This window comes from Alosa alosa, chromosome 12 (genome assembly GCF_017589495.1).
Source record: "Alosa alosa isolate M-15738 ecotype Scorff River chromosome 12, AALO_Geno_1.1, whole genome shotgun sequence".
Lineage (NCBI taxonomy): Eukaryota > Metazoa > Chordata > Actinopteri > Clupeiformes > Clupeidae > Alosa > Alosa alosa.
In genome coordinates this window covers 25,660,781-25,678,736 of record NC_063200.1, presented here as the reverse complement: position 1 = coordinate 25,678,736, position 17,956 = coordinate 25,660,781, and the positions used below count along the sequence as shown (strand labels likewise).

At 39.4% G+C, this 17,956-nt stretch overlaps 1 protein-coding gene across 1 annotated transcript; it reads right to left on the bottom strand.

Annotated features, from left to right (window-relative positions):
- LOC125305227 (caspase-7-like) lies at window positions 1-3,511 on the bottom strand. Its single transcript, XM_048259899.1, has 5 exons — window positions 3,329-3,511; window positions 2,596-3,051; window positions 1,175-1,338; window positions 757-892; window positions 1-630 (listed from the first exon to the last, which is right to left on the bottom strand). The coding sequence occupies exons 2-5, from the start codon at window positions 2,810-2,812 to the stop codon at window positions 314-316; spliced, it is 834 nt and encodes a 277-aa protein (XP_048115856.1). The 5' UTR covers window positions 2,813-3,051; window positions 3,329-3,511; the 3' UTR covers window positions 1-313.
- Window positions 3,512-17,956: the final 14,445 nt, after the last annotated feature.

The window sequence follows — 17,956 nt, the reverse complement described above, 5'->3', positions numbered from 1 at the left end:
TGAGATAACCCTGGTTTATTGCACTGAAGGAAAAACAAGATAAAGTATAACATGTATTTACATTGAAAAGAAACATCTGTATGTACACATTTTATCATTCATAGTAGCCAAATCAAGCAAACAATGTCTAGCAACCTGTTGTGAAACAGGGAGTTGTATGTGTGTGCATGCAAGGATGTGGCACTAAACCTTCTGCTATGCATTTTAAAAAGTGACAGGTCTAAAGACATTACAATGAGAAGACCCAGGGGAGGAAATGCAAGATGACCGGTATTTAAAGCCGTGGATCAGGTACTCTTCTCAGCTTGTTCTTTTAGCTGATAGAGCGCTTGCGTACCTTGTGATAGTCTTCCACCAGTGCTGTGGTTGCAAGTTTTTCACTCAGCTCCTCAGTGCTCCTCTGTGAGTCTCTGAAAGGGTACACCTCTTCAGTGAGGCGAGTAGCAAAGCATGGCATCTCTTTCTTCCCTGCCAGCACCTTTCCCCTTGCCTGGAAGTGGTAGGCGACCTGGTAATTTAGTCGTGTCATGAGACGAGTTATCTCCAGGTCACAACCTCCATCCTCTTCCAGAAGGTTGCAGAAAGTCTGGATGAAGACTGAGCCCAATGGGTTCGTGAAGGCACTGTATCCTGCAGACCAAACAAAAATGAACACAATGTAAGTTCTGGTAGACTGTTCAAATATGCTGTGGTGGTTGTACTTTCCCCTGGCAGAACATATCCCTAAAACAGTGGCTGATCAAAGGACCAAGTTACCTGGAGCTGTTGCATACATGACAGCTGTGTTGATAGGAATGGAGAGATAGTCTGAGAGATTATCATCTTCATCTGAAACGGAGACTGAGTCCGTCTCTATTTCGACTCCACTGTCTAAATCATGACCTCGACATGCCTATAGAGACAGGATCAATCAGATTCAAACATAGAACATATTCAGTCTGAGAGGAGACCGCTACTTTTCAGGGTACATTCATTTAATTGCTATGTTTTTAAGAGGCCGCACTATGCATATATACTTTTATTTGCAAATAAAAGTATATATGCATAGTGCAGCTCCTCTTCTTTATGTTTTTAAGTTGTCATATTGTGACACTGTCACATGTTTATTGGAGCATGCAGCTCATTGGCACAGTTAATGCTCTTGAACTGTTTGATAATTGAAGTGACATCTTACCTGCAAAAGAAAGAGCTTTGTCTTATCAACCATGGTGGGGTTATCAAAAAACCCAATGATCCGAGAGAGTCTCACACGATTGCCATCTGCCCCAAAGACCACTCCTTCCTCTCCATGCGTCGAAATAATGCCAATGAAGCAGTTGTCAACAGTCTTTTTGCTCTCTGTAGAGAAAAATAAATCACCAAAAGTTATATTGAGCATATGCTTTTATTTTATAGTTAGCTTAGCATGATGTAGGAATTTTTTTCAACATTTGGGTACCCATTCCTCTTAATAAACTAAGAAAAAAATATCTTGCGATAACGCTATAGCGCAATACCAGGTGTGGAGTGGTGTGAAATGTCAGTATTCATTTTACGTACTGTAAGTCAATGTAGCATCCACGTTTGAAGCTGTTATTTTTCTATAATAAAATTACTTCATTGTGTATTGCATATTGTGACAGTGACATGTTTATTGGAACATTCTGTCATTGGCACAGGAAAGGCTCTTGAAGTGTTTGATTAGTGAAGTGTATTGTTGTTGTTGTACATTTGCATCTAACAACAATATATTTGTGTTAGATGTTTAACATCAGGATTTATTGAATTATTGAGAGAACTCATTTGGGGGGGCACATTGGCCTGTTTGGACGGGCCTGGCCCCCTGAGGCCCGCCCATGACGGTGACGCTGGCTTCAACCTAACTCATTCTGTTTGTTTATGAACAGGAACCTGATCCTTTTTCTCAGTTTTTGATATATTGGGCAACACTTTAGCACTAAATGGGTACCCACTGTGTTTTGAAAATTGACAACCGGGAATATACCATTTTTTTGCATTATTTTGCCCTTAAAATTGTATACTTTTAAAGCAACGCAATGCAGTTATTTTACCTGGAAATAACGGCTTCAAACTCATTTTGATGCTACACTGACTTACAATGAGGAGAATGGAGTCTCTGACATTACTGATATGGGCCCAATGCCTGGTATAGCCGCACTATGTAGTGTTGTTGTCACGGGTAGGAGTATAACATTTTTCATCTGTTTTGCACTGGGCACTAAATGGCTATCCAGTGCATATAGAAAATTGATGAAAAGGGAAATTCCTACGTTGTTACTGTTGTAATACCACAATGAGTAAAGTGCAGCAAATGTTGATCAAATCAGAATAGCAATATGTTCTTTAAGATGATATATATATATATATATATATATATATATATATATATATATATATATATATATATATATATATATATATATACACAGTATATGTTGACCTTGCATGAAATAGTTAGGCCTACATCATTTCATGAATACACAGAACATCAAGCTAACATCCAATTCTTCCTATCTCTGTTGAAAGTCACTCACTGACTACAGTTAATCAAATTTAAATTTGACTTAAACATAGCCCAAATTCTGTAGAACATACCTGTGTTAAATAAACTGTAGATCTCCTCTGCTGTTAGGTCATTGTGAATCTCCACTTTAAAGCCAAGTCGGCTGAGCACTCTGTGGAGCCGCTGGGCATCGCGGCCAACTCCTGGCCGCCTGGTCAAGTCTACTCCAGGGTCAAAGTCTTTAACAGACACAATCACGGCTCTATTGCAAATCCCATCGCTTTCCCTTACTTTGTTCCAAAACGTCATGTTGAGCTCAAAACACTGGGTGGATTTTACTATGGAAACTAACACCTAAGAGTGGAACACGTTTACCAGCCTCATAGGTAATGAACAAGAACTGACATGCAAAAAGCACACACAAGACATTTAAGTTTGCTTCTCTCTTTGCCTTTAGGTGTACATAACAGGTGTGGATCTGAAACTCACAGTACTCTCAGCAGATTATTAGTTAGTCACAGTCACTCCCTTTAAGGTCTTCTTCCTGTCTGGGCATTTTACAGTAATCACCTGCCTGTTAGGTAATGCTGTCAAACATCATAAAGAATGAAGGACAAACTGAACCACACAGAACTTTAAGTGGAGATACCCAGACATTCCCTGCATTATTATTATTATTTACTTGGAAAGTTAAGTTTGCAACTTAAGTCATGTATTTTTTTAGACTATGATGTTTAGAGATTTAGATACCTTTAGTTATATTTTTTGCTGAATGTCCAACATTTTGGACATTTATATTACATCATGTACAGATATATAACCTACTTTCAATGAATTTCCAAGAAACAGAACTTTCAAAATGCTCTCCAGTTCAAAATCCTCTCCAGTTCAAAATAGCTCATAGGTTTTCTTTCCAGGACGAGGGCTTCCATGATTTCCAAGTTCTTGTAAACTTCTAATGCTTTACCATCAGAGGTGTGATTGCACAATTTACATAGCCTTTCTCAGTGTCATGGTAGAGTTAGCCAATTAGTCAAGCCTTGGTGGTGCTGTTTGCATTCAAATACTGCCATCACCATTACTCATATTATGCAATCCTGGGCTGTTCTTGGAAAACCACAGAAAGTAACGTATGTTACGATAGATTTAGGAGTGACTAGAAAAATAATACATTTCATCTGACTTAATCATTCAAATTATACTCGATAAACTTGAATGTAAAATTGGAATTTATGATGAAAGGTGTATTAATAATCATTAAACATTTAAACAATTTGAATGTACTGTATATATTTAAGGGAACACTAATTAAACAGCCTAAACAATATATTTTCTAAATATACCCTCTAGATGTGATAAATGTCCCACCTTCATAATGTTACACTATGACCTTTTTTCGTAGTCCTATATTGAATATGAGTGAAATAATTGTATGGTTTATATATTGTGTCCCTGTTCCATTAAGGGAAAAATTATTAAACAGCCTAAACCATATCTTTTCTAAAAGCATACCCTTTAGTTGTGATATTGTAACATGAATTAAGACATGTCATACCATCGTTAGTGCATCATGACAGGTGTATCATAGTCTTGTACTGGATATAGGTGAACTAGGTGATACATATTGACTGACACATTTTGGCCAATACATTAAGGGGAAATAAATTAAATAGCCTACACTGTAAAAGCAGATGTGATGCAAAAAAAGTATCAAGCTGGGACATATCTAAACTCATGTTACATCATGACCTGCACATAATCATGTATTTTAGAAAGGTGAACAAAGTGTACGGCTGATACATTTTGGATTGTACCATCAAGGGAAAACAAATTATACAGCACAAACTTTATATTTTCTAAAGGCCTATAGCCTCAGATGTGATGTAACATGCTTTGGTGCACCCTGACCTGTACATAGTCCTGTAATAGATAAGTGAACTGTTTAATATGAAATCAAAACAACGCCATAAAGATTGTGCCTGTGAAAAGATATTCACATGTGTAATAGAGTTTTGTCTTCGAGGATATGATTTGCACAAGTGTAGAACCATTTTGTAGCTGTGGAATTAGTGCAGATAAGAGAGAGACGGCGGTGACGTGACAGTACACCCACAATAGGCCCACACCTCCACGAGGCAAAGTAACTGATCAGAGTCCACCTGTGGTTAAAAGAATTATAAACCCAGGTATTATCCTCCTCCAAGTTTCGCACTCAGTGCTCCAGTGCACCAGTGTCTATCAGTCTCTGAAGGGGTACACCTCTTTGGTGAGGCGAGTAGCAAAGCATGGCATATCTATCTTCCCTGGAGCATTTACTGGAGCATGCTGTCACTGGCACAGGTAATATTCTTGAATTCATTTCATTAGTTGAAATCAACCATGGTGGGGTTATCAAAAAATCCAAAGACCTGTGAGAGTATCACACGATTGCCATCTGCCCCAAACACCACGCCTTCCTCTCCATGAGTTGAAATAATGCCAATGAAACAGTTGTCAACAGGCTTACTGCTCTCTGTGGAGAATAATAAATTGCATGTAGCACATGTGCCAAAGGTTGAGCATATGATTGATTTGTAGAGGTGCTTAAAGTAACATGATATATGAATTCCCATTTTTAGCAATTTCAACATATGGATACACGTTTAGTTTTAAGGGGGTATGCAATTTGTCTTAAACCGACAAAAAATGTCATGCTCCTATCTGTGACCAGGGATGGGCAAAAATATATCAAAATGAATTTTAGAATAAAATATCAGATACCCTAATTTGAAGTGTATAAAAATAAACTAATACAGTAGCCACACCATATCAAAATATACTGTAATTTTGTACTTTGAAAATACTAAATATACTTTTTAAAGGGAGCATGAAATCACGTAAAACCTTCCATATCTGTCTATTTAATCCATTCCTTCATCAGTACACCGACTCTGTTGACTAAGTGGACAGCATTTGAGAGCATGCAGCTTTTCTCTGCCTAGACATGCCATAAATCTGCAAACAGTCAACAGATCAATTATGCTTATACATGCCGGTTACTTCTCATAGTCTAAATACTGTATCAGAGATGTACTCAAAAAGTCACAACTGAACTTGAACTGTACAAACTAACCACCACACCTATTTAGAGCCACAAAATGGGGACTTAAAGCAACCCAATGCAGTTCTATTAACTACCCCTATCTGGATTCCTGGCCTGTACAGCCTAGCACCTGCCTATGACAACTCTGCCCGGATTCCTGGCCCGTCTGCCGACCCACCACATGCCCCTTGACAACTCCTTTCCCCTGGACAATTCCAACGCTGGACTATTTGAACTTTCTGTCACTAAATTAGGATTAATGCATTATCATAACGGATACATAATCATCCCACCTCTTGTAACTTTCACCTCAGGTGGCTTTAAACACCATGTCCTATTCTCTACACCTGACTATCATATGCATTTGTCATATGCATTTGTCATGTATACAGACCTTACTGTCCTGTATTTGACCCTAGACAGATGGGTCACGCCCTGGAGTCGTGGATCTGCTCGAGGTTTCTTCCTATATGCATCTCCAATTCTAGGGAGTTTTTCCTCGCCCCTGTTACCCATGGGCCTTCTTTTCTTTTCTTCCTTTTTTTTTCTCTGATTGTCTACACTCTGTTAAAGCGCCATGATACATATGTAATGTTTTGCCGCTCTATAAGCACAATAAATTTAAATTGAAACTCATGATACACTGACATAATACAGAGAATGAAGTCTCTGACATTGTCAATGCATGCCCAGAATGCACTAATTGGGTACCATCTGCGCTAAATGGTGTTATATTGATGCGAAGTAGCATACATTTATTTTTCTATTGTGTTGCTTTAATAATAATAATAATAATGATAATAATAATAATAATAATAATAACTAATAATAATAATAATCTTTATTGTCCACAAAAGTGGAAATTTGTCTTTGGCTTCACAGTTTAAGTAGAGCAATGTTGCAGGGCAACCACATAACCGGTTCCATGTGTTCCGATTGGATGATCATGTTAATTTGCCAACTGATGATTAAAGTGTCAAGAAAAGGAAATTGCCCAAAATCAAAGAGACCGTGCCAGAACAACAATACTCAGAAATATTGCCCAGTAACCTGGCTCAGAAAGGCGCCCTCTATATCATCACCTGTGGAGGACACACATGACTGTCAAAGTTGTTTCAAATTTCTATACTAAAACAGGCAAACATAAGTCTGGGTGCAAGTAAGTAGCCATGTGGTTGAGTGAGTGGGTTAGAGTGTTTCTGAATCTCAATATTCTGATCACAACAAATCTGGGCAACTTAAGTCAGCACCAGTCAGAGGCAACATTCACTGTTTTGCACTTTTATGATGTTATCACATTGGTTTTACCACAAATATTGGGCAGTATTTGTAAACTACAAAAACACACACCTATAAAGTATATTGATACAGCCATTTTACTTCAGCCCAATAAAGTACAAATTATAGAATACTATTTTGTATTTGAAATATGAAATAAGTATTCATAAATACTGCCCATCCCTACCTCCGACAAAACTACATAGCGCAATACCAGGCATTTCAGGTGTGCATTCCAAGTCTGAGGTGATTTGGCTTGAATGTGGAAGCAAATATAGTGAAGGCATATTGGAACTCTTTGATTAAGAAGATCAGGTTCCTACAACTCCAATCCTTCACAGAAATGACAGAGCTTTCAATTAACTACGCTGAAATCAATATGACAAAATCATGTGTTAACACATTATGATATTTTCCAACATCTCCAATGCTGGTTGAAGGACCTTCATCAAACTTGCATACTTATTTTATTATAAGGGTCTGATGAACTGATTAGGTACTCAATGGTGTGAGGTCAAACTTCAAAGTCACATGTGGTCACTCTTAAAATACTACAAATATCAAATAAAGTAATTGGACGTTTTTCACACAATTTGACAGAAACTTTAAGCTGAAGACAGGCAAGCTGCACGGCTGGCTCATCCAAACCACACACTGCGTGCGTGAAACAAACAAACACTAACGGGCAGCCGGGTGGGAGGAGGGGGCGCCCACTGCGATTTTGTGCCCAGGGCCCGTGGTCATGATAATCCGGCCATGAATCTAATGCAGACAAGGCTTGCATGCTATGAATATGACACACGTTTTGACCAGAGACGAAGCTAAAGGTGAATATTGGATCAGCAGGTAAGACGGGACGTGAGAGTGCCACTCGCATGGCCAGACTCACTAATCCTAAAGCACAACCATTAGGTTACAGCAGCTTTGAGAACCACTGATGGGCTGCTTAGAAAGACTGTTGTAGTTTCTGGATGATGGCCTACTACACAAACGAAATTGATTTCTGTCAATTAAACCTCTTATCAGTGCAGATTTATTTATAGGTATCGTACCCTTATTTATTGTGATGTCCAAGTTGTTCATGTGAGTGGCACTCTCACCGTCTTACCTGCTGATCCAGTAATATTCACCTTTAGCGTCGTCTCTGGTCAAAACGTGTCATTCATAGCATGTAAGCCTTACATTGTAATTTAACATGAATTGAGACATGTGCAACCTCCCTCCATATTTTGCTGCATCATGACCTGTAATCCATAGTTCTGTATTGTATAGATGAATTAAGTGGAAAGGTAATTCAACCACCTACACTATATATTCTTGAAAAGCCTAACCTCAAGTTAACAGTTGAAATTCCTCCATACCATGTAAATTCATGGTCCTACATTGCATATTGGTGAACCAAGTAAACGATTGATATTTTATCCTCTAACATTAAGGGAAAGAAAATTCAACCACCTAGAATTTTCTAAAAGCCTGCATCCTCGATGCAAGTTAACATTAATTGAGTACAGGGCGTAGCAAGCGTGGGTGTTATAACGTAGCCTACACACTTTTCCTGGAACACGATTCTATCCCCCACACTTGTCAGATTAAAACGAAAGTAAAATATGGAAATAAACGCTCACGTAAAGAGTTGGAACCGTATGCCTAATAAGGGTGGGCTCTGATAACGCACACACAGAGAGACACAAATAGGTCTGTTGATTTGATTGAACGGTCATTCAGCCAATCACATCAAGTTAGCGTCAGTGAATAACCCGAGCCGCTCTGATCAAATTCAAAGTGTGCGTCTTTCAAGGCTGCTTGAGTCTGCATTATAAAGTCTGCAGTGATCAGATTTGAGGTAGAATTGAAATGATAATTGTTACCACATTATTAGTAAACCAAAATTCACTGTCTGACAGTTTGTCACAATGTAGAAATGCACGAGTCAAAATGAAAGCGGGGGTGCGCGCACCAAGGCCCTTGGCTACTGTTCTCATTATTCTCTGTCTATGACCTGCAGCTTCTCAAACTGGGCCTCCTCAACAATTAGCTTACTGGTCCACGTAGCCGCAAAATGAAGTTATGCCTGGTGCTTCGATTTGCAGCAAGATTGAATGGTATGGAACAGCGGACGGAAAGAAAGATAGGCTAAAAGTTTCCCCAATCAGAAATAGCCTTCTTATTAATTTGGTGTCATCAACTATATAGACATAGCCCAGCCAGGCCAGCACATATACGTCTCCAAGACGCTTGGAAAAGATCTGAACAGCTTTCATCGCGTTCCATTTAGAACATCTTATTTGATCTTACAAACGTCGGCGGCATTTCACTGTCAATGTGTGTCGTTCTACATCTACTGGAGATCTCAATGTCTTTAATACGATCGCGTTCCATTTAGAACATTTTATTTTGATTTTACAAACAGCGGCGTCAAGACACATTTGAGTTCTACATCTGAGAACTAGGATTTCCAGCATGTAGAACTCAAAGAACGCTTGAGCGCTCATGCAATGTGTGCGTCCCTGCAGCAAGTGAAAGGTAACGTGGGCTACAACACTAGTTTAAACAACGTGGCTTCCTGTAACTATTATTGAAAACAGCATAGAAACTGCTAATCATAATCTTTAAACTGACATTAATTAAGCTGACTATATGCAACACAATTTATTTATATTCCCTTTGCATATGTTTGGGTAGACTTAAAACGTTTTTGAATTTGAGCTTACAGTTCCGTCATTATTCTGTGTCCTTTACATTTATACATAGCTATTATATTAATAGTCCAGTGATACCTCGAAATTAGGCTGTTGTCTGTTAGGCAATTTATTGTAGCCTGCTAACCATATGCACAAAACATAATTTCTGAAATGACTTTATTTATAACATGAGATGTCTCCATGTAGGGTAGTGTCAAATAGTGAAGTGATAGCAGGTAGATAATGTAGGCCTACATGTCACATGAGCCACACAAATGAGGGGCGCTGCTTGTTCTGTCCCTCCCAAACTGCATTAAAATGGTGTATTTATTTAGCAATCAGAATTTCAAAAAAGTTTCTGGGGAGAAACTCCCGGATACCTGCCAATATAGTCCGCACCCCTCTCAGAAAATACTTACAACGTCCCTGTAGGGAGTCATTTATAATTTGGTCGGATTGTTTCCCTATCCCACAACCCCCACACTTTTAAAAAGCTTGATACGCCTCTGAGTACAACTCATGGGTCATTCCACGTCAATTCAACCAGGGCCCACGCACTTAGGTCTCAAACAATTCTGAAAAAATTACCAGGTGTACCTATGTTACCCAGGAGACACACTGTAAAATTACTCTTATGCAAGATCAATACTTTCCAAGACACAGCCAGTTTTACAGGGGGAGAGGGGGGGGGGTGTCGATTTTGTCCGGCCTCTTTTTTTGGTCAAAGTTCACAAGCCCACTGTGCAAGAACTAAACCATGTAGAAGGCTCAAATTTTGCATGCTGGTACATAAATAGTCCAGTATGTAGCAAAATAGTCACGTTTGGTCTGGATAATCCTGCATGGTCATAGCGGTCCCTCAGTCATTTTCAGAGCACCCAAACACCTTGTGGGAATATACAAAGATTTTTAAAATATTTTTTTCTTTATTCTCCATGATCTTTTCTTTTCAAAAACACCAATTTGACTTGTCTTATGCAAATCTTTCTTTTTCACTTTCCACCCTGAACATGGGCAAAATGCACCATTGACATTAATATGTTTTGTATTTGTATTTCTAAGTGCGTGGGCCCTGGTTGAACTGACGTAGAATGACCCTCATGAAAACAAAAGACAAATTAACATCCAATTCATCCTATCCCTGCAGAAAGTCACCCATTTAAATGACAGTTAAACCAATTCAAATTTGACTTACAAGTAGTCACAATTCTGCAGAACATACCTGCTTTGAATAAAGTGTAGATCTCCTCTGCTGTTAGGTCATTGTGAAATTCCACTTTAAAGCCAAGTCGGCTGAGCACTCTGTTGAGCCGCTTGGTATCTTGAGCAGCTCCTGGCCGACTGGACAGGTCTACTCCAGGGTAAAACTTTATAGCAGACACTAGCAATGCTCTGTTGCGGTCTCCCTCGGTTCTCCTGGCTTTGTTCATATTGAGCTCAAGACACTGTTTAAGTTTAGATTTTACTGTGGAAAATAACACCACGAGCAATCAAAACTAAAGAATTGAAAACACTTCACCACCGGGAATGATGTGCAAAACCACATGACATCTAAGTAATAGCAGGTGAGGATTTGAATAGTTCAGTACCCCAACTGGTTATTGACTTGATTGCTTGTCAGTCACTTCCTTTATGGTCTGTCTGCATATTTTTCATCACCTACGCTACGTGTTAAGTCATGCGGACATTGTAAATCATCCAGAAAAAAACTGAACCACACCGACCTAAGACATTCTTTGCATTGATCTTCAAATACATTCTTTGGAAATACATTCAAATACTTACTTTCAATGATTTCCCCCAAGAAACATAACATTAAAATTCATGTACATTTAAACTCTAGGTTTAATCAAGATTCCTTATTATGAACAGACGTAGCAGAAACCTATAAAAAAAGTCACATAATTTCTACTGTTGGTGTATTATCATTAGTTGATTGACACGATACCTATGATCTGTATGAAATGCATGATCAGGCCACAGATGTGAACGTGTGCCTCAAGATAATGTCTTTAAATGAATATTGCAGGACTTTTCATATGCTATGGATTGCCTGATTTGATTTAATACCCTGGAGAGGAATCCATTGCTTAGCCAGAGATGCCACCAAATGTGAGTACAAGGTGTCATAGGCTTGTCACTACAAACACCACATGGTGCTTTAGTCATTCACTGCACTGGCTCTGACTGGGAGGAAAGTCCAATACCTCATCTTCCTACTTCCTTCCTGGTCAGAAGATGAGGCTAAAAGAGCTGGAAACTCCTGGCTCCCCACTCTTAAAGACCTTTACTCATCTAGGATGAAGAAAAGGCTGAGGACAATCACAGCTAACCCCTCACACATGCACTTGCAGCTTTTCAGTTCAGCGAGAGCCCCATTTACTCTACTAATTAACTAATCACTAATGACTAATTGCCAACTCCATAGCTCCTTACCTGAAGCATTTTATCTTGTAGTATTGCCCGTTTACCTGTAGTTTGTGTCAGGGCCGGTGAGGCCAGGTAAGGGAAGGGACTGTGGAACCACAAGCAGACTCAGAAGCTGATTAAAGGTCAATTAGGTTTAATGTTGAAGAACACAAAAAATAGGCAGCCAGGCAAAACCACTTGGTAGGCAGAGTCAACTTAGTAGGCGAAAAAAGCACAGGCAGCAGTACAGGCAGGGCTCAAGCAGATCTCCAGAGTGGCAAAAAACAGGCAGAGTTCGGTAGTCGGTACACAGGTAGGCCGCAGACAGTTAAGCAAAAAAACTAGGCAAGACTCACGTGTCAGAACAGGCAGAGGTCGGTAACAAAGAGCAAACAAATTTTTCCAAAAAGGTTCAGGCAAAATCACAAAGTCCAAAAACAATCCTTGGTCAAAAACCAGTAAATCCAGCAAGAACATGAGACAACGCAAGAATCCACACTGAAAGACGTGACGATCTGGCAAAGAGTGTTCCACATGGCATGGCTTAAAAGCCATGGCTGAAGAGGAGAGTGGCAGCAGGTGTAGCAGAGCAAACACAGGTGATTGGACGCCTCCCTTGTCAGTTAACCAAAAGCCAAGGCAGAAGGAAAACCCGGACCGGAGCAGCAAAGGCATCTCAAGTCACAGGCTAGGAAACGAGGCTTCTGGACCGGGTTGTGACAGTTTGCTTGTGCGTACTCAATTTTTTTATCATGTGTCATTTAATATTCAATTTCCAGACTTCTGTTTTGAATTGAAACAGTTTAATTGGTACAATTTTGCAAAGACAATGTACATGTTTTTGGAATTTATGCTTCAAAAGAATGTACAATTATGTACAAAATGATGTAAAATAAAACATATTGTATTGTCAATTCACTTCTCCAAAAAAAAGAAAATTTAGTATTGACTCCAAAAGCTCCAAAACATACACATACAGTAAAATATAGATATATACACAAAATTATCTGTAAGTAAATCAAACAAAAACAATATAGCCGCAAGCGGCAATGGCGGGCCCGACACTTGCGGGCCGCAACCTGTGACCCACGGAATCCAACAAAGCACCGACGTGGTGCATTTGTGAAATGTACATATTTGATGCATGTGCTATTTGTTTTTGCATGTTATTTTCTGGCACATTTACTTGCTTGGCCAGGTGGGGGCGCAATGCAAGGCAGGCCCATTGGGTATCATCATAATCATAATATATACTAACCTGAGAAATTTCAGACCATTCATTTTAAGCAAAGAACATTTCTGATACACTTCCTAGTTGGCCAGATGGTGGCGCTATGTTAGGCATGGAAATTACATATGTGAATATCATCACAATAATGATATCCAATATTTTGTGAAGTTTCAGATCAATCAGTTAAGGTATTGCCCATTTCTGCCACATATCCTGCTTGGCCAGGTGGTGGCACCAGCAAAGCAGGCCGATTGGGTGTCTAGATATTATTATAATCATAATATCTATTAACCTAAGAAGTTTCAGAGTGTTCATTCAGATTACTTTCTGCTACAGTACGTTACATTTTACTGTGATGGCATTCAGTAGGTGGCGCTACACTACAATTACATAGGCTACAAAGATGCATCTGAAATTGACCAATTTAGCATGAAAATGTTGTGATCTATCGTCCAACAGTTGAGAAGTGATCCTAAAAAGTTGTCTTCATGTTACCGGATGTGGGGTGGTGGGGAAGGGGGGGCATTTGCCTTAAGGCTGTTTCATGCTTCTGTGTCGACTCCACGCAATGACTACGCCGTTGCCTTGACTGCTGTGCTGAAATATTAATCTTATTTGTTTGGCTTTATCCTACTTAGATTTTGTAAAATACACAGTAGCCTAATACATGAATATCATTGGTATTATCTTTCTACTAATGTCTGTATGTGTGTCTGTCTGTCTCTCTCTCTCTTTGTGTGTGTGTGTGTGTGTGTGTGCGTCTATGTGTGTGTCTTTCCTATGTGTGTCACACCCGAGGCCAAACCTTTGTCCCAAAGCATTGTTTCACATACATTCACATGTGTGCCAAATTCCAAGACTTTTTGCCCATGGGAATCTTAAAAGAAGGCACAAAAGTCTGAACAAATATAATAATAAATATAGCTGCAAGCAGCAATGTGGGGGCCAAGCAGTTGAGCAGGAGTTGTCATGGCAACCCAATGTTGCTACATTATACACACACCCAATTAACCCCCCCGTCCCACACACACACATATACACAGATAAACTTCCTCCACCACACACCCCAATGGCTCCCCACAGACACGCACACCTCAAACATAACCAAATGTATTGTGCGTCCTCAGGTTGTAGTCACAAGTCCACATTTCAAGTTTGGTGTCAACACAAGAAAGTGTTGATAATTATAGCGCCCCTAGTGATTAAAGGTCACTAAATATATTGTGCATCTTCAGGATGTGTTCCCGAGTCTATGTACCAAGTTTGGTGTCGATACGAGAAAGTTTTGCTAATTATAGCGCCCCTAGTGGTCAAAGGTCACTAAATGTATTGTCCTTATTCAGGATGTGGTCCCGAGTCCAGGTACCAAGTTTGGTGTCGATGAGTGTTGCAAATTATAGCACCCCTAGTGGTCAAAGGTCGCTAAAATTATTGTATGTCCTCAGGATGTGCTCCCGAGTCAATGAGCCAAGTTTGGTTTCGATACGTGAAAGCATTGAAGAAATATGAGCCCACATCCTGTGATTATAGCGCCACATAGTGGTCAAAATTTACCACATTTCTTGAGCGTTCTCCTGATTGGGTCCTGAGCGCATATACCTAGTTTGGTTTTGATATGTGAATGCATTGCTGAGATATCAGTTCACTTCCTGTTTGGCGGCTTTGCTTTGGCTTTGACAACTTGATTGGTTGTCACGGGCGACAGGTTTCATATATGGCTCCGAAGAGCAATACATTTATGAGTCATGGTCTGACGATCATCTACGTCAAGTTTCATGAAAATCGGATAAACTTTGTGACCTGTGAAAACTTTTAGGTGTTTTTGATTAAATCCAATATGGCAGTCAGATCAATTACGTTGACGCCACAAATTCACATCTGTCGGACTTAGGACCTTCCACAGTATTAACAGAAACCACTGGTAAGTTTTAATTCCAAACACATCACCCGTTACAGGCTAAAACCTAATTTTGCTAATTATAGCGCCACCTATAGGTCAAAAGTCATCAAATTTATTGAGCCTCCTCCTTGTTGGGTCCTGAGACAATGTACTGAGTTTGGTGTTGATACGCAAAATTGTTGCTGAGATCACTTCACTTCCTGTTTGGCGGCTTCACTTCCTGTTTTCAATATGGCTCCAAAAAGCAATGCATTCATGAGTCATGGTCTGAAGATCATCTGCGTCAAGTTTCGTGAAAATCGGATAAACTTTGTGACCTTTGAAAACTTTTAGGTGTTTTTGATTAAATCCAATATGGCAGCCGGATCAATTACGTTGACATCACAAATTCACATCTGTCGGCCTTAGGATCTCCCACAGACACCACTAGTACATTAACATTAACAGACACCAATAGCAAGTTTTAATTTCAAACACATTACCCGTTACAGGCCAAAATGTAATTTTGCTCATTATAGCGCCACCTATAGGTCAAAAGTCATCATATTTATTGAGTCTCCTCCTTATTGGGTCTTTAGCCCATGTACTGAGTTTGGTTTTGATACATTAAAGCTTTACTGAAATATTACTTCACTTCCTGTTTGGCGGCTTTGCCGCCAAACTTGATTGGTCGTGACAGGCAACAGGTTTTGAATATGGCTCCAAAAAGCAATGCGTTTGTGAGTCATGGTCTGACGATCATCTGCGCCAAGTTTTGTCAAAATCGGACAAACTTTATGACCTTTGATTGCTTTTAAGTGTTTTTGATTAAATCCAATATGGAGGAAAATCCAACGTGGCGGAAATTGACGTCATGGGGTGCGTTGAGTTCGGTCTCATCCAAGGATTCCAAGTATACCTCAATTTGTATGGTTGAGACTTTAAGCGCATAGATGTAATGCAAAATCTGACACATTGGGGGCGCTAGAGCACTTGACATGAAACTTAGTGAAATTAATCATATGACTATACCGAATCAATGTGCCAAATTTCCCAACTTTTTACTGTATGGTTCAATGGCAAATGAGTGTTTCGTTATAAAAATAATAATAAGAACACATAGAATCACTATGGGTTGCCTCGCAGCTTCGCTGCTTGGCCCCCAAATATAACCGCAAGTGGTGATTTAACGGGGTCCGAGCAAAATGAACATGAGGTAGCATAGCTTTTTAGTTTAAATATGCTTTGATTGTTTGGGCCCAATTGTTAAAAAAAAAAAAAAACGGATTGATTTCGTTATCGGATTTCAGTTACCGGATTTCGGCTATCGGATTTCAAATCTTGAAAATGGGTTGTTCAAAGGGAAACAAGGATCTTGAAATTGGATTAGATCACATAATCTATTCTTGGTTTTGATCTGGATAAAACCTTTGTGTTGTTCAAAACTTTTGAGTTGGATTGGAATAAATTTGATCCATAAAATTAGGATTACCCTGTGCTGTAACGTTATAGTGTGCTAACCTCCACAACCCAACAGTATTCTAACAGTATTCTATTCTAGTATGCTAACCTCCACAACCCATCTGAAGGAACTGTAGGGGGCGATGTGGGTTGAGGTAGAGTGAGTGTATGGCAAGCAGGCAGAGCCTCGGTCAGAAGGCTCAATGGTATGGAGTGATGACACGGAGATGGCAGGTTTTGGTGCAACACAAGTGAACTTTATTTGAGTTTCAATTCATCTGTTCTTTTGTTCTTTACTTGTATGTGTGCTGCATCAAAGAGGAAACAAACAGAAAATGGAGTAATCAGTGAAATGGGGTAAATCAGTACAGATCCCAACTCACAACAATAAACTGAAATCATATGGCTATATAAGGTACAACTAAACAATACTTGACATCCCAAGTCAACCAACATCATCTAATCATCTCGCACATGCATCTCTCACATGGGACTCCAACACACCAAACCAACAAACAAAGACCTTAACTTTACACATGATGGCAGAGCTACTCTACAAACTGATAAACACAAAAGTCATAGTAAGGGTCATTAAAGTGATGACTTACGTTAACTCAAAGACGCACACAAAGCAGGACACACTGGAGTGCTGGTTTGAGATGAACAAACGAGTGAACTGAGGGCAAGCAAACAATTTATCCTGGTCTGAGCCCCTGCTCCGGAGCTACAGGGTTTTCCAGCAGGTAAACTGGGCGTGGTTAGGTGGCAGAGCCAAACAATCCTGCAATTTCTCCACAGCACTTTCATTTCAAGGACTTTGTGCAGATTTAAATGTACATTCGAAAATGAGAAACAATATAATAATAATAATTATATATATATATATATATATAAACTTAGGGAGTCTTTTCACCAACAGTATTCTAACAATACTCTATTGTAGTATGCTAACCACCACAACTCAACAGTATTCTAACAGTACTCTATTCTAGTGTGCTAATCTCTACAACCCAATAGAATTCTAACAATACTTGATTCTACAGGACTAATTATTTGTTTTGGAGTAGATGAAGGGTTTGATAATGGAAGGCAGTGTTTCCCAGAGAATTGAATTGTATTTGTGGTGGTAGGTGAATGGGGGTCTGTGTTGGAGTCAATAAGATAAACAGCCTATAATTATACAGTTACACAAGTATTATTATATTGACAAGTAGCTGTAATGTTATAGTGTGCTAACATCCACAACCCAACAGCATTCTATTCTAGTATGCTAACCTCCACAAACCAACAGCATTCGAACACTGATGCTTCAAGTGGGATTTGAACTCTCAACCTAAGGATCACCAGTACACTGAGCCACTGTCAATCCGAAATGTTGTCCCTATTGTTTTTGTAAGGATTATTAGGGGTCCGAGCAGCGTAGCTGCAGGAC